At 37.0% G+C, this 26,300-nt stretch overlaps 1 protein-coding gene across 1 annotated transcript in view; it reads left to right on the top strand.

The window, feature by feature from the left end:
• Window positions 1-22,755: 22,755 nt before the first annotated feature.
• Window positions 22,756-26,300, top strand: part of GRM3 (glutamate metabotropic receptor 3) — a 250,803-nt gene continuing 247,258 nt past the window's right edge. The window contains exon 1 of the mRNA XM_053719755.1: window positions 22,756-23,223. Coding sequence (XP_053575730.1) covers window positions 22,756-23,223 — 468 coding nt within the window. The remainder of the gene's footprint in view (window positions 23,224-26,300) is intronic.

The raw sequence follows: 26,300 nt of genomic DNA, 5'->3' as shown, positions 1-26,300 counted from the left end.
ATTTTGGCATATTTCGACTCAGCAGCCATCAGTATACGGGAACAGTAGGCGATGGGCTGTAGTTTGTTCTCATTCAATTGCAGGAGGGCAGCCCCTAACCAATAACTGCTCGCATCAGCACTAACCACAATCTTTTTGGAAAGGTCCTAGAACCCCAGCACTGGGGTAGACCCCAGTAGGGACTTAATCTGCACAAAAGACTCTTCTTGAGAAGGTCCCCAGACCCAGGCAACATCTTTCTTTAGCAACTCTGTGATAGGGTGTAGTATTGTGGATAAATCTGGAAGGAACCTGCCTACATTATTCACAAGGCCCAATATTTGTCTCAGCTCATGTACATCAGAAGGACTTTTCATCTGTTCAATAGCAAGAATTTTATCAGGGTCCGGCTTGATGCCATCCCCATTGATGATATGCCCAAAGTAACATAACTCAGCCTTCATAAAAAGGCATTTCTCCTTATTCAATTTCAATTTGATGACTGCCATGCCCTTGTGGTCCCTTAGAAGAGAACTCATCTCTCTTTGAAAGATTTCAGAGGCAGAGGATATCCCGAAGGGGAGTCTGCAGAAGCAAAACTGACCTACCGGTGTAATGAAGGTAGTCAGTTTGCGGCACTTTGGATCTAGAGGTATCTGCCAGAAGCCGCTGGAAGCATCGAGTGTGGAAAAGAACTTCACCTCAGTCAATTTCAGGGCTATGTCTTCAAGTGTCGTCAACACATATCTCTCTCTCTTCACCGCCTCATTCAGCCTTTTCAAGTCTACGCAGATGCGTACCTTCCTGTTTTGCTTCGCAACAGGCACAATGTGGGCACACCAGTCAGTTGCTTCAACATCCTCTTCAATGACTCCCATATTCTTCATGCGCAGAAGTTCCTTCTCCACTTGAGGCATGAGTAGGAATGGAATTCTACGAGGAGTGGAAATGCTGTATGGGACTGATTCACCTTTAAGTGATATTCGGACTGGGTTGCAATTCAGTAGGCCCAATTCACCAAACATGTCTTCTGAAATCTCATTCACTCTGGCGACCAGGCCCAAACCACAGGCTGCTTTTCTGCTCAATAGGTTGTTAATACACTGACCTCTAATCACATGTACCCACATGGTGAATTTCCTCTGCTTGTACTCGCAGTTGGCAAGGAATTTCCCCCAACAATCGATGCGGCCACCAAGACTATGAACTTTAGTTGTAACTTTTGCCAGCTGAGGCTTTCGAGGCAGTTTTATTATCGCTGCAAAGACAACTGTGGCTCCTATTACAGTAAGGCTACCCGCCATTCTTCATCTGAACCAGGCCATTTAACAATGGACCCCACAAAGGACACTTTGCACATCACCTCAAAATGGCCCATCTGGTTACATTTTCTACATCTTTTGTCTTTTTGTCTTTAGCAGGGCATACGACACTCTGATGATGGGTACGGTTACACCGCGTGCAGCAAACATGCTGTGCCCATCCGCTTCTTGGCCTATCTGTTGCCCTTGGTCTACCGCTCACACTGTGCCTTTCACTAGCAGCTCTTCTGAACTGCTGCACTTCATCCACAATACTCTCAGACCTCAGATCAGCACTTTGCTTTTTCACCAGTTCACTCTGGCGGGTCATCCTAATAGCCCCATCTAACGTTAATTCAGCCTCCAACTGTAACTTCAGTGAGACTTTAGCATCTGCAATTCCTATGACTATTCTGTCTCTGATTTGCTCCTCTTTAGCAACACCAAACTCACAGAATTCAGCTAGTTCATACAGGCTGCACACAAATGACTACACAGATTCTCCCACACGCTGGGCATGTTTGTGAAAACAAGCCCTCTCATGAATCACATTTTTTTTGGGTACAAAGTGGGCACTGAGTTTATTCATAACTATTTCAAAGTCAAATTCTTCCCCTTCTTGGAAAGTAAAGGCACTGGCTCCACATCTTTCCCCATAGAGTATAAAAGAGAATTAACTTGTACTTCACCACTCTCCTTGTCCAGCTTGGAAGCAATCCTGAAGCGTTAAAACCATTGACGCCATGTGGGCCAAGCAGGTACAACGCTATTTTATTGCAGAGCATAGAAGTATACTGCTTGCACAACACATCTAACTTGGTAACTGCGACATAGACATTAACGGACCTAAACCACGCCCCATCCAGAGACGTCACTTCCCACTCTCATCACAAGACCCACATCAAGGTCTTAACATGACTCCTTTTTATACACTGTCCCATTACATACAAGTTACTCACAACGATTCCTACTTTTTTCCCAAGGTGACGGTGGGCTCCACATGTCACCCTGGACCTTCACACTTTAGGCTCGGACGTTATTATCAAACAACACAATGCATAGGTACTAGATATATTTGCTTAGCTGAAGCTATATGTATGCACTTATACTTTGACAAGAAAAAAAATAGGGAAACATGGAAACTATAACTGTTTAATGTTTATTGTTATTAGTTTAATTTGTTATAAAAGGAAAGAAAAATTCTGAAGATGTATGGCCCATAATGTTGGGAACTTTATATGTTTATTTGCCAGAAGAGCCCTACAATCAGCACTTTATTAAACTTTTATATGGACTCAATTCTATGTGCCGCAAATGGACCCCATATCCCACATGAGGGCGATAATTCTGCTAATTTTGTTATTGTTTACTGCATTTTATTTTCTCCTTCTCTGACTCATGTATGTTTCAAGCAGAAATAAACAATTTTTCTTTAAAAAAAAGAAAAAAAAAGAATATATCATTTGAGCCTACCTAGGATTAGCTTTAAATAAAGAATACCAAGAGAACAAAGCAAATGTTATGATAAAAGTAAATTGGAAAGTTGTTTAATATTGCATGCCCTATCTGACTCATGAAAGTTCAATTTTGACTAGACTGTCCCTTTAATTAATGTCATAAAGTCATCTATATCACTGCTCATAGTTCTCGAATACATCTTCTCTAAAGTCTTGGCAAGGAAGGCACTAGGGCTTACAGACTAGAACCTAGACCTGCAGGAAAGGTTTGAGAGCTGCCCTCCACAAAATAAATTCTGGATAACCTGCAGTTGACTGAGTACGAGTGTTAGATGGGGTCAGACAATATTTATTTTTATTTTTTTTAATTTATTTATTTATTTATAAAATATTTTACCAGGAAGGATACATTGAAATTTCTCTCATTTTCAAGTATGTCCTGGGATCACAAAACATTGCAATTGATACAATAGGGTACAATAAAATACAAAAACAATAATAATACATAATATATGCAAAAATTTAACATAGAACAGGTAGGAAATATATAATCAACCATGACAGGTGCATTCTGTTTTGAGAGATGCAGAGAGGGATCTCTTAAAGGATATTAGGCTTGGGGAAGGTTTGGGAGGTCATTCCATAACTGTGGCGCTCTGTAGGAAAAGGAGGATCGAGCTGCTTTCTTTTTGTATTGAGGCAAGCTAAATAATGTGCTGGTACTGGATCGGAGGTAATAGGAGGTGGGAATAGCCGGGGAGAGCATTCTGCTCAGGTAGGGTGGGAGCTTCCCAGAAAGGCTCTTAAACACAAGGCAGAAAAGATGGAGTGTGCGTCTGAATTCCAGCGTCAGCCAATTTAGTTCTTTTAGCATGTCACAATGGTGGGTCCCGTAGTTACATTGTAGCACAAAGCGGTAGAACGAGTTATACAATGTATTAAGTTTATTAAGGTGAATTTGCGGTGCAGGTGCGTATACTACGTCCCCATAATCCATGACAGGCATCAGCATTTGCTGTACAATCTTTTCTTTTACTGTAGGGCTGAGGCAAGATTTGTTTCTGTACAGGGCACCTAGTTTTGGATAAAGTTTAGATGCAAGTTTTTCTATGTGGAGGCCAAAAGATAGATTAGGGTTTAACAACATACCCAAGTTTTTGAAAGAGTGGACTGCGGTCAGCGTGCAATTGGATTTTGTTTTGATGCGTAGATGGGAATTTTGTAATTTGTGTAATTTAGGTCTCATTCCAAAGATCATTGTGACTGTTTTGTCAGTGTTTGGAAAGAGTTTGTTTTTTGAGATCCACTTTTCTACCTCTGTGAACTGGTCTTGGAGCACTGCTTCAAGCTGCGGCAGATTGGAATTGTTTGCATAGATTACTGTGTCATCTACGTACATGTGTACAGTTGAGGATTTGCAGACATTAGGCAGATCATTTATAAATAATGTGAATAGTGGGGGCCGAGAATGGAACCTTGGGGAACACCACACGTGACTGGGAGAGGGAGGGAGTCACTGTTAGAGACAGAGACATATTGTGATCGATCCGATACATATGATTGAAACCAGGTTAACGGACGATCAGCAATACCAGAGTTTTTTAGTTTGAACAGTAGTATGTCATGGTCTACTGTGTCAAAGGCCTTTGCAAAATCAAGGAAAATAGCTCCAGTTAGTTCTCCTTGTTCCATGCCAGTTTGGATAGCGTTGCAAACTTTTAGGAGGGTAGTTGTAGTGGAGTGATTCAGGCGAAAACCTGATTGATCAGGGGTCAGATAATTAGAAAGTTGGAAATACTAGCATAATTGCGTATTGACGCATTTTTCTAAAATTGTTTACAATACTGGGAGCAATGATATAGGGCAATAGTTATAAACCAAGGTTAACTCCCCACGTTTATGAATAGGCACTACTCTTGCAGTTTTCCAGAGTTTGGGTATATATCCAGACATCAAGGATTCATTAATTAGGGTTGTGACAGGTTTAGCAATTGCCAGCGCACTGAGCTTCAACAGCATTGCTGGAATTTGATTAGGTCCAGACTGTTTTTTCATTTTTATATTATTAAGGTGTTTCTTAACGACATTGATGGGTACAGGTCTAAAATTGAACTTCTCTATATTGGGTCTTTGCTGTTTTAGTGGGGCCTGATCCACATTTCTAGTTTCAAGATGCATGCCATTTATTAGTTTGTCAATCAGGGTGGTGGAGCATCCGACAAAATAATTGTTAAAGGCATTTGCTACTTCTAAGGGGAGTTGCAGGGTTTGGCTATCCACATTGACAGTGGAGGGTTGGGAGTGGATTGGTGAATTCTATAAGTTTTTTATGAGTTTCCAAAACTTTCTAGGGTTAGATATGTTATTGTTTAGATTTTCACAGAAATATTGGGCCTTGGTCAATTTTGTTTGTTTAGTGCATATATTTTGCCATTGTCTATATACACAGTGATCATTCATAGAGCCAGTATGCTTGAACTTTGACCACAATGAATACCGAAAACTGGTACATTTGAATGAGGTCAGCTGTGATCCAATTTAAGTGTGCTCCTTTTACTCTCACCTTACGCAGCGGGGCATGTAAATTCCAAACTTGTAGGAGTTCAGACTGAAAGAATTCAACTGCAGAGTCTAGCTCTGGGATTAGGTTTAATCTGTGCCAGGGGAAGTTTCTTGATGTAATTTAGAAATGATTGAATATTAAATTTTTTGAAGGACCTGGTGATTTTAACCTTGGGAGAGGATTTAATTGCCTTTATTTTGCGCACGCAGTACACTATGCAGTGGTCACTGAAATTGTTAGGGAGAACACCTGCCTCCTGGATTCGGTCGGGAGAAGTGGAGAGAATCCAGTCGAGCACGGTATGATTATGGCTTTTGATGCTTATGCGAGTTGGGGAGGAAATTAATTGCGTTAGCTGCAAAGATTTAAATAGTCCCATCCCAAAGCATTACCTTAGGCTAAACCCTTGACCCCTCCATTTACATTTTTCACAACTGAGCAGTGACTGTATTCCTTTAAATGACAGTAACACCCAAATCAACTGCTGTAACACTTTGGCTGCCAGTAACAAACACAAAGCAATATTTTTCTTTAAAAATATTACAAATTTCACCCTTGTGGCTTCAAGAAACAACCAAACAGTAGTGATCAACATTTGCCTTGGGTGCAGTAATATTATGTTTACAATTTATCTGGATATTTAATTGTCCAGTATTTCTGTATAAATTTTACCAGACAGCTTACTTAAATACTGGACTGCCCCATTGTATATTGGACACCTGGCAACTCTAGTTATAAGGAGATATCCGCATGATCCAAGTGTGACATGGCAAAAGTTGAGTATTTAGAGATGGGAGGGCATAGCCATATGGGTTTTAGATACTTCCCAGTTTCACCTTCTGATACTTACCCAGTAAATCCAGTTGTATTGTAGATTTTATTTTATCTACCTCTTTGAGTTATATTTGCCCACTCTGTGCCTAAAAAATGGTTGAAAATAATGCACCTATGGCAAATTTACTTAAAGGGAAAGTAAACTCAAAATGTAACTCCCAATAAATTGCTTATTTTAATTTATTTTAATTAATTTAATGATAATCAGATAACTGTGAAATATACATTCATTATTTATTTTAATTTGATTTAAACACAAATTTGTTTCAAGCACCTTTGGGAGTCTGGGAATCAAATTCTGTAAGCTACAAAATAATGCAAATTGCCTTAAGTAGCTACATAATTACAGTGAGTCAGTACATAAACTCATTTACAACTATCCCTTATTGGATACAATCACACACACACACAAATAATAATGACAAATACCTCTTAGCATTGATTTTATTATGGGGATTCCATTACATTTTCTTAGATCTTTATTAATTATCTCCCTATCCATAATAATATTTTTTTTTAATACCCCATATTGTTAAAGAGTGTGGTCCTATGATACAAATAAAGGGTCTCATGTCCTTATACCTATGAATTAATTATGATTATAGTAATGATAATCTGACAGTAACTTCTAGCCTTATTTTGCTGTGATATTGGTGTTATGGTTCATAGATCCAGGTTCTCTGAATAAATAAAAAAATGTAGTGACCAAAATAAATGTGAGAACTGGTTGAATATAAAAATATTAAATATTTGTCAAATTATATATAGGATCAATTTTAGGAGGACATTCTTATGTTTATTTTTTGCCACTTTGGACAGAGATATGAACATGCAAACATTATCAAAATGGGTCAAGTCACCTACTCATTTTCTGCATAAATTCCAAGATGGTGCACAATGTCAAAAATAATACATGTTCCTTCTGACTAATTTTAATTGAATAATATCAGTAAGGAATCCAAAATGTTGGTGAACTGATGCTTAATGTTGTAAAATAAAATGTGGTTTTAAAATATTTAGGAAATAATGACTCTACAACATAGAAAATGACATGAAAATGTCTTTATTTTATTTAATGAGGTGGCATTTTGCCATACTGTGCTATTTCTAAAAGTTATTTTCTAAAAATGCTTGGTCTGCCGAAATTTTTTTATATATAATTTATGTGGGTATCTCACAGAAAAAAAAAAGTTTAAATGTATATGTAAATGCAGTGATGACCAAAAACAACTGAATCACAGAAGTCCGAATATGGTTCAGCAACAAAAAGGGTAAAATACGCTTTGTATCGCTAGATCCCCCCTATCCCTTAGAGTTCCATATGTAAAGAAACACATTTTTTTTTTGTTTATTATAAATAATTTAGAAAAATCACAAAATCCCTGTTTTAAATTATTTTAGTGTTACAATATAAATAATATTACCCAAAAATATCTGAAATAATGAACTACACTATAATATGATATGAATGGCTAATTGAGAAACACATTAGGTTGTTGTCATGGCTGACATTAGCCTATGACTGTTTTTGCTTTTCTGTGAAAATCCTTGGAAAAACACACTTGAAAAGCTTGGAATATATTATATCATTTCCTAAGTCAAACTTAATTTCTTGTGATGAATTTTTAATGGCTTAGGAAATGAAGCAGACAAAACAAAGATCACTGAAGCTGCCATTTGTTTGTGTGAAGGAATTGTGATGGATTGGAATAGAATCTCTTTTTTTGCAAATTCCCTGTTTTGTACCTATATTAATAAACCCCTACTATTAATGGCAGGGCCACTTTTGTGGCAAGATTACAAGTTGCGCATTATGATTTTTCCTCACGCGACATGGTCTTTTTGCAGTCAAAAGAAAAAAAAGCAGACGCAGGGATTTTACATTGACATACATACATATACATTGAGAAACAAGGATTTATATGTATAGAGATATGTTTAACTATGGAAATAATGAAAATCTTTCATATTACAATCTTTTGCACATTAAACCAATATCGCAGAGGGATTTTCAAAGAGATATTTGCATATAGATCTCAAGATATCTATATATATATATATATATATATATATATATATATATATATATATATATATATATTTATATACACATACAGTATATATATATATATATTCAAATACATATCTTGCTATAAATAGATATATCAGTCCAAAAGTCATCACATATATACTGAGAAATATTTATTTATAAATAAATAGAACATATTCTGTTACGAAAACATTTTTGCAATATGAAATATTAACATTTTTCACACTTTTCGAGGAGAATATGTCATGGGCTATGTGCAACAGATTAGGGTTTTAGTGTGGTTTTTTTCTATTTGTCTTCTTCATTGACTTCTATGGGTAATACGTGAACGTGGGATGTATATTGCACCTTCTCATACCCTCACCCCTGATGACATTGCAGGGCTTCCCTAAGCATGGGGCATGGTGTCCCCCTCACCCTGCCCAAAGGGCCCACCTGGCTGAAACATAGGATTAAGCAGTATTATAGCGGAGGAAATATCACTGAACAACAAAAATCTGATCTGTCTTGTAATTCCAGGGCAGTTTATATTAAAATCTGTTCCTCAGATGCCAAGAATATATAAGTATAATCAAACCTCTATCTCTATTTACTGCCCTCCAGAAGGCTGTATCCTAAATACTGTTTTTTGTTGACATTGAAGATAATATTTAGTGACCGCCTACTCAACTGCAATATATGAAAAAAATACTTGTTGGTTATCCTAAGAGGGCTTTTTTAAAGACATTTGAGCATTGAAGATTTTAAATATTTCTGATATACGTGCAATAAAAAGCAATTATTAATTTGGCTATGTTTAACTCTGCATCTCCACAACAGACGTGTTTCAGGGTAATAATGCTTGACTTTCTACTAATGGTACCCTGTTTTATTACAGCCTTATGGGGATAAACTAATGATACTTTGATTACTGGTTATAAATTGCTAAATTGACTCAGTGGGAGCCAAGATAATTACACAAAGTTACATAAAATGTAGATGTATAGAACTTGGAAAGGCATCTCTTTTGAGTTGTTTTGTTTCAACTCTTAATACTCTGAAGGTTTTTTTTTATTATTATTATTTTGTATTATTATTTTTTACTGGTACTGTATAGAGGGTAAAATAATTTATGGTTTTTCTTTAAAAATCAGAAACAGTTTTTGAACAAGATATAAAAATCTAAGGAAGCCTAATAACATTTGTAGGACAAAGAGGCAGGCATTCAGACATTTTGTTCCCAAATAGGGTCTAGCTTATTGTTTAGATCCCGAAATCACAATATTATAAAATGTGTGTTTGGATTACAACACCATAAGGTCCTGATTGGGTGGAACTACCAATTTATTTCTTCTGGTTGGATGATGACAGCATCATTTACGCCAGTGGCTGTTCTAGAACTTTTGTGGGGCTAGTAAAGGTAACGCACAATATATGGAGCTTGGCAGAGCACATGCTGCCCTTCACAGTTCAATAAGGGTGCTATTTGTGCATATGGAGATGTATAGCACCCCCCAACACCCCCATAGTGCTAACGTAGCATGAGTCGCAATAGCAATAGTACGACCGTTATTACAACGGCAGTTTAAAAAAAATAATGGTAGGTATAGGAAGTAGAAGATAGAGAAAGTGTTCCCAACAGTATATCTGCAACCTTAACAGTCAATATTTTGCTCCCCTCTTGGAGGTATCTCTTGATTTCAGATTTCAACCCAGTTAATTTTCTTAAGCACCACAAACATAGATGGGAAATAACTGGTGGCAAGGTTGTTTCTATTAAAGGGACATTAAACTAAAAGACGCTAGCTTTTGGACTTGACACCGATAACAGCTTGAATGGTCCGTTTCCTCTTTGGCCCAGAGAACACGACGGCTGTTTTTTCCAAAAACTATTTGAAATGTTGACTTGTTGGACCACAAAACATGATTACATTGTTCTATTGCCCATCTCAGATAAGACCAAGCCCAGAGAAGTGTTAATGTATGGTTCTGCTTTTCCTAGAAAAGCCTTAACTTGCATTTGAGGATGCAGCGGCAAATGGTGTTGACTGACAAAGGTTTACCAAAGTATTCCCGAGCCTATAACAGGATATCTATTACAGACTCATAATAGTTTTTGAGACAGTGACACCTGTGGGATCGGAGATCATGCGCTGTAATGCTCGTGGGATATTCCTCTATCAGACCAAATTTGTCCAGTAGTCTTCTTATCCCAGCATCAAGTTGAGTGATAAGAAATATCCCAGAGCAGAGAGATTTTGTAAAATGAGGTAAGCAGCACTCACAATAGGCAGGGTAGTCCTTGGTGGCAGCAGGAAGACAATCCAGTAGTATAGCAGTTCAAGGGTAAACCAATAGAAGGACCAGGAACAGGCAGGAGTCAGCAAAAAAGGAAATCCAGCAGTATAACAGTTCAGGGGTAAACCAATAGAAGGACCAGACAGGCAGAGTTCAGTAACAGTATAGCAATCCAACAGTTCAGGGGTTAAGCAGATAGAGTGGTCAGACACGCAGAGTTCAGCAACAGTATAACAATCCCGCAGTTCAGGGGTTAAGCAGGCAGGGTGGTCAGACAAGCAGAGTTCAGCAACAATATAACAGCCCATCATAAAGTAATACAACACCCAGGAGAACACTAAGCAACACCTATACTTGGGCAGTGAAGATAGTAAGTGACAGTCTTAGATAGGCGCAGGATTCGCGCCACAGGAGATCCGGACTGGCTTCAAAAGGGGAGAGACATGCAGTGATGACGTCATCGCCGGATGCTCACAGGAACCGCCTCATCCCTGGCAACTGCCAGAGCAACAAACCCGCCGCATCCCTGGCAACAGCAAGAGGGGTTCGGCGTGAAACTCACATTCGGAAATAGTTTTTGGTCTTTCCCTTTACGCACCAAGACTTTTAATTATATTGTGCACTGTAGAAGGTAAAAAGCCCAAAATCCTACCGATTTTTCTTCGGGGAATATCGTTCTTAAAGTGTTTATTACTCCCTGATGCATCTGTTGGCACGATTACACGATTGCCTCACCTGTTGCACATCACCTTTTTATTTCAACTTGTTACCTCGCTATTAGTCCTAAATTGCACCTGTCCCATCTTTTTTTGTAACGTTGCAGTCATCTTATTTGAAATGAGTATATTTTCAAAAATACATTAAATTCACAAAGTAAAACATCGAATAATGCGTTAATAATGTGTTTTCAATATAGTACAGGGTGAATTGCATTTTCAAATTAGTCTTTTTTTAAAAAAAATGCATTTTCCATACTGTTGCAACTTTTTCGGAATTAGGGTTATAGATAGATAGATAGATAGATAGATAGATAGATAGATAGATAGATAGATAGATAGAAATATATAACATGCATAAATATGTGTGTGTGTGTGTGTGCGTGTGTATTAAGTAAACTGCTTTATAAGATATACATAGTAGATTTAGAACCGCTGTGTTTCATTAGTTTTGACAGCGAGAGAAATGATAAAATGTTTTTTATAGCAAGAGAAATGATTGCCCCCCTGTGGTTGCTGGTAGGGTGTGCGAATTCCTACCTTGCCTGGACTTCTGAGAATCCACATAATATAAAATGTTAAAAAATGCTACTAAAAATAAAATTTGTAAAATCCTGTACTATATCCTTTTTTTAACTTAAAGGGACACAAAACTCCAAATGTTTCATGATTTAGATAGAGCACACAATTATAAGAAAGTTTCCCATTTACATGGTGTCTTTTGTTGAAAAGTTTGTAGATTGACTCCGTAGCATGCACGTGTATGGCACACTATATGGCATCAGTTTTGCAAGAATGGTTTTGAGAACTATGAAGCAGAAATTTGCACAGTCTATAACATTGCTAAAACTATTCTTGCAAAATATATTGTGAACTCTATTTGAACCATGAAAGAACTACAGTACTTGTCTTTTAAAACTTAGTTTTTTTTGTTTTCAGACTACAAAAACCAATATATTTTCTACAAAACAAAGTAATTTTTAAGTGTATGTAACTGTTTTTAATATGTATTATGATTTATATGAAATACTGATGCATTTAGAAATGGATTCATTAAATCTGGCACATGCAGTATTTGGAATCAAATACTTTTTAAATCAAATGTTGCAACTGCATTTTGTGTGGTAAAATAGATTTTTTTTTTCAAGAAAAATAAAGATTTCATTTACTGAAAAGGAACGATTTGTTTTGTCATTTGAATATGACCAATATATCACTACATCCCCATCTTGTTTCTATTAAAAACCCTCCATTAAACACATCTTGTCTGCAAATTTAATTGTTTTCCAAACCCACTCCGCGGGTATCCTTTGCTCTGTACCAATCCGTTTACAATACCTAGGTTTCAAAATGGCGCTTTAAACACAATTTCATTGGTTTAAGTATTTTGAACATGCAGTGCTGAAAATAGTGGGCAGGATAACGTGACATCATCGGCAAATAAAAGATATAACTTTTAGAACGTTATGAAACTTCGTTTTGGAGAAAATATAGGTCAGTAGGTTTTAATTAATGTTTATTAACTTTAATATGTTAGTTGTTTGGCTTAAAAATTATAACGGAAAGTAATCCTTTAACATATTCAAACTCACCCACTATGGAACTTTGTTGCAAGGCTGCATAAAAATATTTTCGTAACAAAGTTTTTATTTTCTCTTTAAATGGAATAAAATTTAGCAATGACGTAATAAAAATAGTTTAAAAAAAACATGAAATTAATGAATTTGCCCTATGTCACAAAGATAGAAATCAGAAGGATTATTTCAGCAGCACAAACTATATTTGTTCATTTGTAACATGAGTGTAATGTTTTGCTTAGGGCTAGATGAACAAATTCAGATTAAATGACTAACACACTCTCACTTTATTTTAAGACTATTCTGATTCAGTGACACAGAATAAATGGATAACTCCCCCATCTGTTTTGCTTTCACTATTCCTGCTCTCACATGCTGTTTCTCACGTGACTCGTGTACTTGCTGAAACTCAACATTTACACCTTCTGTTTGGCCAGTTATGCTAATGCTTGTAAATGTATTCTCATTAGTTTTAATGTTTCCTTATGTGCAAATCTATCAAGGACAATACCTAATTAATTCACATATGTGGGTTATACCCCAGAGCAAGTGCTGAAATTCATTGATGTAATCATTTCTTCAGATAAATATACTTAACGAACAAAATGTTCAACTTTACTCTCTTCAGTATTCTAGCTGGTTTTTAATAATGCTTTACAATGTTTTTTTTAATGAAAATTATTGTTTTAATAAAGCAGTTTCTTAAAATTGTAAACACTGAAAGGTTTGAACTGGTTGGACTTTTACTGTGTATTATTAATGACTGCAGATACTCAAAATACAACAGATAAGCAATATTGCAACAACAAAAAAACAATATGAGAAGAAAAGGATTTAGAGGAGAAAGAAAGTGAAAACGAGGGGGGAAGCAAGAAGGAGAGAAAGGAAGAAGGGAAGAAAAAAGGAGAGAAAGAGAGGAGCGAAAGAAAGAAAAAAAGAAAGGAGGAAAAGAAAGAAAGAAAGAAAGAGAGGAGGAAAAGAAAGAAAGAAAGAAAGAAAGAAAGAAAGAAAGAAAGAAAGAAAGAAAGAAAGAAAGAAAGAAAGAAAGAAAGAAAGAAAGAAAGAGAGGAGGAAAAGAAAGAAAGAAAGAAAGAAAGAAAGAAAGAAAGAAAGAAAGAAAGAAAGAAAGAAAGAAAGAAAGAAAGAAAGAAAGAAAGAAAGAAAGAAAGAAAGGAGGGAAAGAAAGAAAGAAAGAAAGAAAGGAGGAAAAGAAAGAAAGAAAGAAAGAAAGAAAGGAGGGAAAGAAAGAAAGAAAGAAAGAAAGAAAGAAAGAAAGAAAGAAAGAAAGAAAGAAAGGAGGGAAAGAAAGAAAGGAGGCAAAGAAAGAAAGAAAGAAAGAAAGAAAGAGAGGAGGAAAGGAAAGAAAGAAAGAAAGAAAGAAAGAGAGGAGGAGAAGATAGAAAGAAAGGAGGAAAAGAAAGAAAGAAAGAAAGAAAGAAAGAAAGAAAGAAAGAAAGAAAGAAAGAAAGAAAGAAAGAAAGAAAGAAAGAAAGAAAGAAAGAGAGGAGGAAAAGAAAGAAATTCTTTCTACAATGGAAACATTGTTCTGAAGGTTCTCCCCAGCACTGTTGCAGAATGTCCCACAAATGCTTGTACTTGTGGGTTAATTTCTTTTCACCCTTTTATCCAGTTCATTCCAAACCCTCTTGTTGGGGCCTGGAGACCGTGCTGGCCATTCCATGATTTGTAGCGTACCATCATGTGCTTTTCTTCTACAATAATTCTGACATAATTATCATGCTGTAAGATGAACTCCTGACCAACTAGGTGTATACCAGGGGGTATTGCACGGTGCTGCAAAATGCCTACCACCCTGCTTCCTTCTACATGTCTGACAGTTGATATCAAACAACGAGTAGCCATCTTTTCACTGGCTCTACACCATCCAAAAACCCTGCTTGATTTCAAATAATGATTCAACGGTCCATAAGACATATTTCCAGTCTTTGGGAGTCCACTGACAGTGCTTCATAGCCCAGGCAAGCCTCTTTTTCTTATTTTGCCATCTTAGCAACAGCTTTAAAACTGCTGCTGATCTGTCAAACCTGAAACTCAAAGTCTTCTCATCACAGTGGGACTTGCTTAATTCTACCAGTGTTGACCTTCACTTGAAGATGTTGTCCAGTGATCCGCATGTCATGCAAGCTGTTGACTCTCAGAAATTTCTGATTCTGTTGTAGTTTTGGGTCTTCTAGAGTTTCCTCTAGTTTTCAAGTGTCTTTTGGTTGTGTAGGAAACTGTGAAGCTGTATTCAATGACACTATGGCTTTCTTTAATTAATTAATTTTATTAAAAAAATAACAGTATATATATATATAAATATATTGGTTCAAGTAACTTTAACTGTTTGGGCAGCCATGGGGTTAAGGGCAATTTTATTTCTCATATTTAGAAAAAAAATGGCAAATGTACAAACACATGTGTAGCACCCCCATTGAACTGCAAGGGGCTCTTTATATTATGTTCACCACCTTTGTTAGTCTCCAATTAGCTTTCGAAAATGTTACGTTCTGCAACCCCAATCCCCCAAAAGTTGGGACAGTATGGTAAATGCAAAAAAAACAAACAAAAAGAATAATTAGAAAATTCAATTCACCCTGTACTATAAAGAAAACTCCTTATCAACACATTATTTGAATTTTTACTTTCTGAATTTATTGTATTTTTGAAAATATACACTCATTTCAAATCTGATGACTGCAACACGTTCCAAAAAACGTTGGGACAGGGGCAATTTAGGACTAATAGCGATGTGACAAGTTGAAATAAGAAGGTGATGTGAAACAGGTGAAGCAATTGTGTATATGAGCCTCCAAAAAGGCCTAGTCCTTCAAGAGCAAGGATGGGTCGAGGCTCGCCAATCTGCCAACAGATGCATTAGCGAATAACCCAACACTTTGAGAACAACATTCCCCAAAGACAAATCGGTAGGATTTTGGGCATTTCACCTTCTAAAGTGCATAATATAGTTAAAAGATTGAAGGAATCTGGTCAACAATAACTTATGAATGTGCGTGATCTCCGATTTCTCAGACATTGCTGTCTCAAAAACCATCATAAGTCTGTAATGGATATCCTGACATGGGCTCAGGAGTACATGGTAAATCTTTGCCAGTCAACACCATTCGCCTATGCATCCACAGATGCAAGTTAAGGCTTTACTATGCAAAGCAGAAGCCATACATCAACACCGCCAACTTCTCTGGGCTTGGTCTCATCTGAGATCGACAGTGGCACAGTGGAATCAGTTTTTGTGGTCCGACGAGTCAACATTTCAAAATGTTTTTGTACAGAACAGCCATTTGTATTCTTCAGGCCAAAGAGGAAAAGGACCATCCAAGCTGTTATCAGCGTCAGGTCCAAAAGCCAGCATCTGTCATGGTATGAGGGGTGTCAGTGCCCATGGCATGGGTAACTTGCACATCTGTGTGGGCAGCATTAATGCAGAAAGATATGTATACATTTTGTAGCAACATATGCTGCCACCCATGCGGTAAAGTGCCCGTGTGGGCTATTGTATGTAGGAGAGGCGACCCAGAGGGTTAAGGACCGTATATGCCAGCACAAGTCAACCATTAGAAATGATGACACTGCTCACCTCCCAGTTCCTGCTCATTTTATAGAAAAAGGTCACCAAGTTAGCCAACTTAGGTACATGGTCATAGACCATGCCCCCAGACACATTAGAGGGGCTAAGGATCTCCTATATAGGGAGGCTATGTGGATTTGGAGATTAGAAACAATGCACCCAAAGGGACTCAACAGAGAATTTGATCTGCTTCCATTTATATGAATAATATGTATTCTTTTCTGCTGGTTAAGACATGTTTAGCAAAAAAGGTTTAGTATATAACAGATGCATATTATAGACATGAAATAGGTACATATTTTGGGTTTATTTTCCCTATGTATATACAGCAATTTGCTGCTCTTGTTTTTAATGAGGTATGTATTTTTACACAGGGAGAATAAGGGTTAAGTATGTTTGGTAATTATGTTCAGATGAGGTCAGATGTTATCCCATTTTTTGTTAACCCCCCTTGACATGTGATTGGTCACCTCAGTTTCAAGCATTGTCTATAAATGTTGTTTGTAATTCATTTATTGTTAGCTTGATAAAGGGGCAGGAGCCCAAAAACATTGCTCACTGTATTTAAAAGGTACTGTTACCTATCCTGAGTGCCACCTGTGTGTTCTATTTTGATATTAGTGTTGGGGCCTTTGAAAGTGGGGTCCTTCAGGTGTGCACCAGAACATTATTTCTACATTTCATGGATTGGATATTGTGATGTGCTGATTCCATTGTGTGTCTATATATGCTGAAACCCAGACGTTGCCTTTTCCAGGGACATCCCTACATTTTCCAGCAGGACAACGGCAAACCACATATAGGGGCCTATTTATCATATGTCTTTCGGACCTGATCCAACAGTGCGGATCAGGGCTAACAGACATTGCTGAATGCGGAGAGCATTGCAAAGCCAGCAGGGGGGTGTCAATCAACCAGATCGTACTCGATCTGGTTGATTTCCGGCGATTCCTGTCCGCCTCATCAGAGCAGGCGGACAGGGTTATGGAGCAGCGGTCTTTAGACCGCTGCTTCATAACCGCTGTTTCTGACGAGTCTGAAGACTCGCAAGAAACACGGACCCACAAGCTCCTTACGGAGCTTGATAAATGAGCCCCAATGCCTGGATTACAAGCGCATAGTTGCGTAAGCAGAGAGTGAGGGTGCTAGCATTGCCTTCCTGCAGTCCTGACCTGTCTCCAATTGAGAATGTGTGGCCAATTATGAAACACAAAATAAGGCAACTAAGCCCCATACAGTTGCATAGCTAAAGACATGCATAATGGACATAATGCACAAATGTTTAATAAGTGTTGTTAAAAGAAAAGGTGATGTTACACAGTGGTAAACAGTCGACTGTCCCAACTTTTACAGTCATCAGATTTGAAATTGAGTGTATATTTTCAAAACTACATTAAATTCACAAAGTAAAACATCAAATAATGTGTTAATAATGTGTTTTCAATACAGTACAAGGTGAATTGAATTTTCAAATGACTCTTTTTGTTTGTTATTTTACATTTTCCATACTAACCCAACCTGTTCAGAATTGGAGGTGTAGAACCGCCACTGGTTTAAAGGGTCATTCTAATGTAACATTTGCATGCTCTGATTAAAGTGCCATAAAACAGGTTGAGATCTGTGCATATCCTAAAAGGGCTAATAAAGTAAAAATAGTTTGCATACAAAAATTGTTTAAACATTTCTGCCAATTATTTTAAACTAATTTTCAAATATAAGCAAAATTACTTACCTAGCCATGCTGCCTGGAGTAGCCTGCTCCACCCCTCTTATCAGTGTCTAGCTTCAGAAACACAGGCATCGTATTTCAACTGAGTTCAGAGAAGATTATTTGCTTCAAGGCATGCTCCAGCAGATAATGAGTGTGCACGTCATGGGCATGCACAGTTTCAGTCATGGGATTTGAGAAAAATCTTAATTTTACTTACATTCTCCCTAGGTGAACAGGCATTGGAGGTGATCATTCAAGCTCATAGCATAGTGCACAAGAAACTGCAAAACAATGTTCAGTCTGCAAAAGTGTCATTTGTAAAGTATGGTATTAGAAAGCTATGATATATAAATCCCTTGTTTAGGTCTTTCTTAATGAAAATACAAAACAATTTGCTCCACCCCCACCTAAAATAACCTTCTGTCAAATAAAAAGCTCCTGGGTATGATGGTACAGTCATTTTTTATAACTGTGCTTGTGTGCAGCACATTTAAACATTCAGTAAAAGAGCTACAAACAGACTTATTTTTCTTTTTCATTTTCCTTTTATTAAACCAAGCCCTTTATAAACAAAGATCAGCACTATTGAAGAGGGAATAACCTAATATTGTTACATTGTGAAACATTACATTACCAGATTGTAACAAAAACGCATCAAAGCCTAACCAGAAATACGGTTATTTAGCCCTTGCAAAGTTTCCATACACAAATGGTTTTCAATATATTTCATATGGGAGCTTACACACTATGCACTTGTATGTCACTTGAGTTTAGGCACAACAATCATCTTCTTTGTAGGTTCTGGAATCGTTGCCAGTAATATAGAGATGGCACCAATTTCGGAAAAATATTTATATAGCAACATATGTAAATTTTCTTTTTAATATTAAGCTAAGGCCAAACAGCATATTTGCCAATGGTACAGCATCAGCATGACAGTCCTATATTGGTACATTTGTCCAAAATATAATAATGAAATATGTATAAGAATGCATCTAATGCATAAAATTGTGCTTGGTATATAAAAGTATTACAAGGAATAAACAATTGCACTGTAAAAAAGTCAAAGAAAACAAAACAAGTAAAAAAAGAGGAGATTCCCCAAACTCCTCCAATGAGTAAATTAATACAGATACTCTCTGAGAACAGAAAGAAAATATATTGTTTGCGCTACCAAAATAGCTTAATCAATGACTGCTAGACAGATCAAAGGTATATATGAATTAAAAAGTAACATTTAGTAAGACACAAATAAAAACAATTTCATACAGTGATCACATGTATCTAATACTATTAGTAACTACAAAGAGTAACAATTGTAACACAGACATAAAAATAGAAATAAAAATAAAAACAATGGTACATAGTTTGTCACATGGAGTGAACAAACATAAAGCACTTAGAAAAGTGTAGTATCCCAAAACGTGAACCAAAATCACAATAGATTCGGAGATGTGGTTGAAGGGAAGGAATCATTTCATTAACCGACTCCCAAAGGTTTCAGATGCCAGAGATCAATGGAACACAAAGAGAGCCCAAATAACAAAAGAGAAGAAACCCAGACAACAAGATTTTACATCTTACTTACTTTTGAGTGCACGTCCGGATTCGCATCACAGGCTAAAACAACTGGCGTCTTTGATTTCCTATTTCGTGCTTGCATGCCTGGACATCGGACCTTGGAGTACGGATGCAGAGTGTGGACAAAAGAGTACAAGACAAAAGAGCAATGCTGTTTCAGCCGTACCGGCCTTTTTCAAGCTCTTTAGAACGGTGTGCTTAGGTATCTATATATACCCATGCTCGTGAACTCTATTTGGAAGTGAAAATATAATCCCACTAACAAAATAAAAATGCCCCCCCAAAATAAAAAAAAGCCCTACCCTACACTAAATTACAAATAGCCCTTAAAAGGGCCTTTTGCGGGGCATTGCCCCAAAGTAATTAGCTCTTTTAAGTGTAAAAAATTTTACAAATCCCCAACAACATTAAAACCCACCACCCACACAACCCCCTTAAAAAAAACTAACACTAAGCCCTTGAAGATCACCTTACCGGGAGAAGTGTTCATTTAACCGGGCCAAAGTCCTCAACGAAGCCGGAAGAAGTCTTCATCCAAACCGGGCGAAGTGGTCCTCCAGACGGGCAGAAGTCTTCATCCAGACGGCATCTTCTATCTTCATACATCCGGCGCGGAGCAGGTCCATCTTCAAGACATCCGACGCGGAGCATCCTCTTTATCCAACGGCTAACACTGAATGAAGGTTCCTTTAAATGACGTCATCCAAGATGGCGTCCCTTCAATTCCAATTGGCTGAAAAAATCCTATTGGCTGATGCAACCAGCCAATAGGATTGAAGTTCAATCCTATTGGCTGATCCATTCACCCAATAGGATTGAGCTGGCATTCTATTGGCTGTTTCAATCAGCCAATAGAATGCCAGCTCAATCCTATTGGCTGATTGCATCAGCCAATAGGATTTTTTCTACCTTAATTCCGATTGGCTGATAGAATTCTATCAGCCAATCGGAATTGAAGGGACGCCATCTTGGATGACTTCATTTAAAGAAACCTTCATTCAGTGTTAGCCGTCGGATGAAGAGGATGCTCCACATCGGATGTCTTGAAGATGGACCCGCTCCGCGCCGGATGGATGAAGATAGAAGATGCCGTCTGGATGAAGACTTCTGCCCGTCTGGAGGACCACTTCACCCGGCTTGGATGAAGACTTCTCCCGGCTTCGTTGAAGACTTCGGCCCGGTTGGATGAAGACTTCTCCCGGTAAGGTGATCTTCAAGGGGTTAGTGTTAGGTTTTTTTAAGGGGGTATTGGGTGGGTTTTAGAGTAGGGTTGGTTGTGTGGGTGGTGGGTTTTAATGTTGGGGGGGATTTGTAATTTTTTTTACAGGTTAAAGAGCTGATTACTTTGGGGCAATGCCCCGCAAAAGGCCCTTTTAAGGGCTATTTGTAATTTAGTGTAGGGTAGGGCTTTTTTTATTTTGATGGGGCTTTTTTATTTTGTTAGTGGGATTAGATTAGGTGTAATTCGTTTAAAAATCTTGTAATTTGTTTATTATTTTCTGTAATTTAGTGTTTTTGTTTTTTTTACTTTAGCTAATTTTATTTAATTGTATTTAATTGTATTTAATTTAGGGAATTAATTTAACTATAGTGTAGTGTTAGGTGTAATTGTAACTTAGGTTAGGTTTTATTTTACAGGTACTTTTGTATTTATTTTAGCTATTTAGTTATTAAATAGTTAATAACTATTTAGTAACTATTCTACCTAGTTAAAATAAATACAAACTTGCCTGTAAAATAAAAATAAATTCTAAGATAGCTACAATGTAACTATTAGTTATATTGTAGCTAGCTTAGTGTTTATTTTACAGGTGAGTATTTAGTTTTAAATAGGAATAATTTAGTTAATTATAGGAATTTTATTTAGACTTATTTAAATTATATTTAAGTTAGGGGGTGTTAGGGCGACGTTGGGGGTGGCTGATTATGGGTTAATAATATTTAACTAATGTTTGCGATGCGGGAGTGTGGTGGTTTAGGGGTTAATATGTTTATTATAGTGGCGGTGACGTTGGGGGCGGCAGATAAGGGGTTTATAAGTGTAGGTAGGTGGCGGCGACATTGGGGGCGGCAAAGTAGGGGTTAATAAATATAATGTAGGTGTCGGCGATTTTGGGGGCAGCAGATTAGGGGGTTCATAAGTATAATGTAGGTGGCGGCGGTGTCCGGAGCGGCAGATTAGGGGTTAATAATATAATGTAGGTGTCACGATGTCGGGGGCGGCAGATTAGGGGTTAATAAGTGTAAGATTAGGGGTGTTTAGACTCAGGGTTCATGTTAGGGTGTTAGGTGTAGACATAAAATGTATTTCCCTATAGGAATCAATGGGGCTGCATTAAGGAGTTTTACGCTGCTTTTTTGCAGGTGTTAGACTTTTTTTCAGCCGGCTCTCCCTGTTGATTCCTATGGGGAAATCATGCACAAGCACGTTACACCAGCTCACTGCTAACGTAAGCAGCGCTGGTATTGGAGTGTGGTAATGAGCAAAATTTTGCTCGACACTCACTTCTTGTCTGGTTTGTAAAAACCTGTAATATTAGCGCTGTCTGTAAGTGAGCGGTGAGCATAAACTGCTCGTTAGCACCGCACAGCCTCGTAATCTAGGTGTTTGACTTTAGTACAGCACAATTGTCTATTCCTTGTAATACTTTTATATACCAAGCACAATTTTATGCATTAGATGCATTCTTATACATATTTCATTATTATATTTTGGACAAATGCACCAATATAGGACTGTCATGCTGATGCTGTACCATTGGCAAATATGCTATTTGATCCTAACTTACGCAAATCTACTCTATTTGCCGGTCTTTTATCTAGATTATGCATCAACCAACAGCCAATATCAATGCATTTTAGTTTCATAAATAAAGGTGCAAATTCATATGCATAATGTAAGTGTTTGGGGTTCCAGTGTCTGAAATTCACACATTGAGATTGTATGATTCTATTAAAATGTTTGTGCTTAAGAGAACATAATATTTCACAATTATTTTAGCTTTCTTTATTTTGTTTTATCTCCCTAGGAACTAAACCACGAGGCAGCAACCTAAATGAGTCTCTTATGGAGGAAGAATAAATTGAACGTCACACTGTTATATCAAGGCACAAAAAAACATGAAGACTTTTGCCAGTTTTCAGGTGCTTGCGTTGTCTTTATTTTCTAAAGGAGTTTTGCTTTCTTCAAGCGACCACAACTTTGTGAGGAAAGAAATAAAGTTTGAAGGGGACTTGGTTCTGGGTGGGTTATTTCCAATAAATGAAAAAGGAGGGGGCGTCGAAGAGTGTGGCCGGATAAACGAGGAGCGAGGCATTCAGCGACTAGAGGCCATGCTTTTTGCAATTGATCAGATTAATAGAGACAGTTTCCTTCTTCCTGGCATCAAATTAGGAGTTCATATTTTAGATACCTGCTCGAGGGACACGTACGCATTAGAACAGTCTCTGGAGTTCGTCCGAGCCTCATTAACAAAAGTTGATGAAACAGAGTACATGTGCCCAGATGGATCATATGCAATACAAGAAAACAGCCCATTACTTATTGCAGGGGTAATTGGCGGATCCTACAGCAGCGTTTCAATACAGGTATGTTTGTTTTATGTCTACTTCTATACGTTTATAATATTTTTTTTAATAATTATAATGATTTAATGAGAAAAGAGCCTCGCATTTTCTGCAATATTTTAAATTTGAATAAGCATGTTTTGTGTAAATATGTGTATAGCGTGAAGTTTGATAGGAGCGCCTAAAAATGTATTTCCTGCTGCTAATAAAGTTTATCCTTCAAAATAAACAAAAGTGGTTGGTGCAAAGATTAATAATAATTAGCAGCGCTTAAAGCATGGAAATAATCCGTTCTATTTAAGATTTATATAACAAATTAAATTTATTCAAAATTCTATAGTAAAAACAGTCAATTATTGCAGTATAAACACATAGGTAAATGTAAAATAAGGGACGTCTCCCTGTTGATTTTATAAAACAGAATGTATAAAAAAAAAAAAAAAAACTCTTTAGGCAATTTGAATTAAGTTTGCAATAAAATATAAGCTTTTAAGACAAAAATTGTGAGATCCGTTTTGCCAAAGTATGTATTTTTTGGTTAGTAACGAATCTTTCCAAACCTTAAAGCATTTAAAAGGCAAAGATCAAATAGTATACAAGTTTAAAAACCTATACAGGTAGCCCTCAGTTTACGTCGGGGTTAGGTTCCAGAAGGAATGGTTGTAAATAGAAACCGTTGTAAATTGAAACCAAATTTATAATGTAAGTCAATGGGAAGTGAGGGAGATAGGTTCCAGGCCCCTCTCAAAATTATCACAAGTAACATTTAATACATTATTTTTAAAGCTTTGAAATGAAGACTTTAAATGCTAGTCAGCATTATAAACCTAATAAAATAATCACACAACACAAAATATATAATTAAACTAAGTTAAATGAACAAAAACATTTGCTAAACAGCATTATAAACCAAATAAAATAATCACACAACACAGACTTCACTTGCATTTTTCTGCAAACAGTTCTTTCTATGCATTCCAAACTGGACTGAGTTATAGACTGGAAGATCTTGTTCCTTTGAAATCTGCTCGATAGCTCAGGTCTGGTTAAACTGATTAATTTCAGCTTGCTTGGCTTTGCTGCAACACAAGCGGACAGCTCCCATTACTGGCTATTTTAATAAATGCACTGCTCAATGCTTTTCAATAGCAGTCACATGACTGGAAAAAAAGGTTGTTATTCTGAAACGGTGTAAATTGAACCGTTGTAAAACGAGGGCCACCTGTATTTAAAACACTATAGGGTCTGGTTGTATCTTTGATCCCTGTAAGGTATCTTAAACCTCTAAGTTGTATCCTTTTTAATAACGTAGTGCAACAGAATATCAATCTTTCCTAATACAAGGGTAGTTCCGTTTTTTTAAAAAAAAATTAAAAAAGCCTCACTGGTCGTTTGATCGGCTTTAAAATTCAGGTGGCTGCTGTTTGCTTTCCTCTGCGGTTTCGTTGCCGTAAACAAGTGGTTAGGAGAGCTGTGTCTATGTGAATTTGGGTTAAAGACAGCTTCTAGATATTTCCAGTTTTAGATGTCAAAATCCAAAGAAAGGTACCTTACTTTGTCTCCCGGTTGCAACCGCTGATGTGTAAATATGTGGGACCTGAAGTTTAGTAAATGTAAATGATAAAAAGTTTCCATGTGCCTGTAGTTTTTAAAATGGTTGTTTATCCCTTTTCTTAAAACAGCCTTAAAGGGACAGTATATACCAATTTTAATATAACTGCATGTAATACTTAGAGGCTCCCAGTTTAGCACTGTCGATGAGGTTAGGCTGGGACACCCACTGAAAGGGGCTGAGAAAGCAGGAAGAGCAACCCCTCCCCCTGCATATGAAAAGAACCATTACACAAACAGGAGCAAACAGGAATCTGTAGAAATCAGTATACATCTGATACTTTGGGGCTTGGTTAGGAGTCTGGAAATCAGCACAGTGTTAATAAAAAATAAGCAAAACGAAATAAATGGACCATCTACAAAACATTTATGCAAAGAAAAATATAGTGTACAATATATCTTTAATCTGCACAGCACTGTCGCTAGTGCACTCGGCCACATGGTACTGGTTATTATTGGATAAAGATAATGCAGAAAACATTAGTTTGATGGAGGAATGTCTATGATAAAAAAAACATTATTTTTATGCAAAACCAAAATAAATAAAAAAAAAAATCTTTTTCTTTGCCATGATAATATAATTTGTGTTATTTTTAAGATTAGTAACTGACTGATATGTATGTGTATATATGTGTAAATATTTATATATATATGTGTACATATGTGTAAATATTTATATATGTTTTTTGTATACAAAACACGTCTGGGGTTAACTGCTTGTGGCTCTGGGGACAGCACAGCTTCCTGTGAGTGCCAGTGGCACCCAGGGCTGAGCATGTTGCAGGGTCATGGGATGTGTACCCGGTCCGGTATGAGAGTGCAGTTCCCTTCCGTGTTTTGTATATGTCTAGGGTGGTTACATATTCCTGTGCACCCTTCCCTTGTTTTCAGTTTGTTTGGATTTGAAAGCTTGCATTGTGTGGCTGTTTTAGGGTCTCAGGTATTGGAAAGGACCTTGACGTGGTACCTGAGCTTGTCCCATTTGGCCAGATGAGGTGACTAACCTTTCCATTTTTGCTTTTAAATCTTAGCTGAGAGCTTGTAAGTGAGTGCTGGGTTTTCTCTGTGTGTTGTATTAATTTGTTTTGTAATTTTCCCTATGGTTCTTGCACCCAGACCTGTCTGGGGTTAACTGCTTGTGGCTCTGGGGACAGCACAGCTTCCTGTGAGTGCCAGTTGCACCCAGGGCTGAACATGTTGCAGGGTCATGGGATGTGTACCCGGTCCGGTATGAGAGTGCAGTTCCCTTCCGTGTTTTGTGTTAATATTTATATATGTATGTGTATATATGTGTTAATATGTATATATACAGTATATATACAGTATATATATATATATATATATATATATATATATATACGGTATATATATACGGTATATATATATATATATATATATATATATATATATATATATATATATATATATATATATATATATATATTATAGCCCTTTCCAGTTAAAAACCTTGTCATATGCCATATATC

This window comes from Bombina bombina, chromosome 6, assembly GCF_027579735.1.
Source record: "Bombina bombina isolate aBomBom1 chromosome 6, aBomBom1.pri, whole genome shotgun sequence".
In the NCBI taxonomy this organism is placed as follows: domain Eukaryota; kingdom Metazoa; phylum Chordata; class Amphibia; order Anura; family Bombinatoridae; genus Bombina; species Bombina bombina.
Note: the sequence above shows the minus strand (reverse complement) of the source record. Positions and strands in the feature narration are given on the sequence as shown.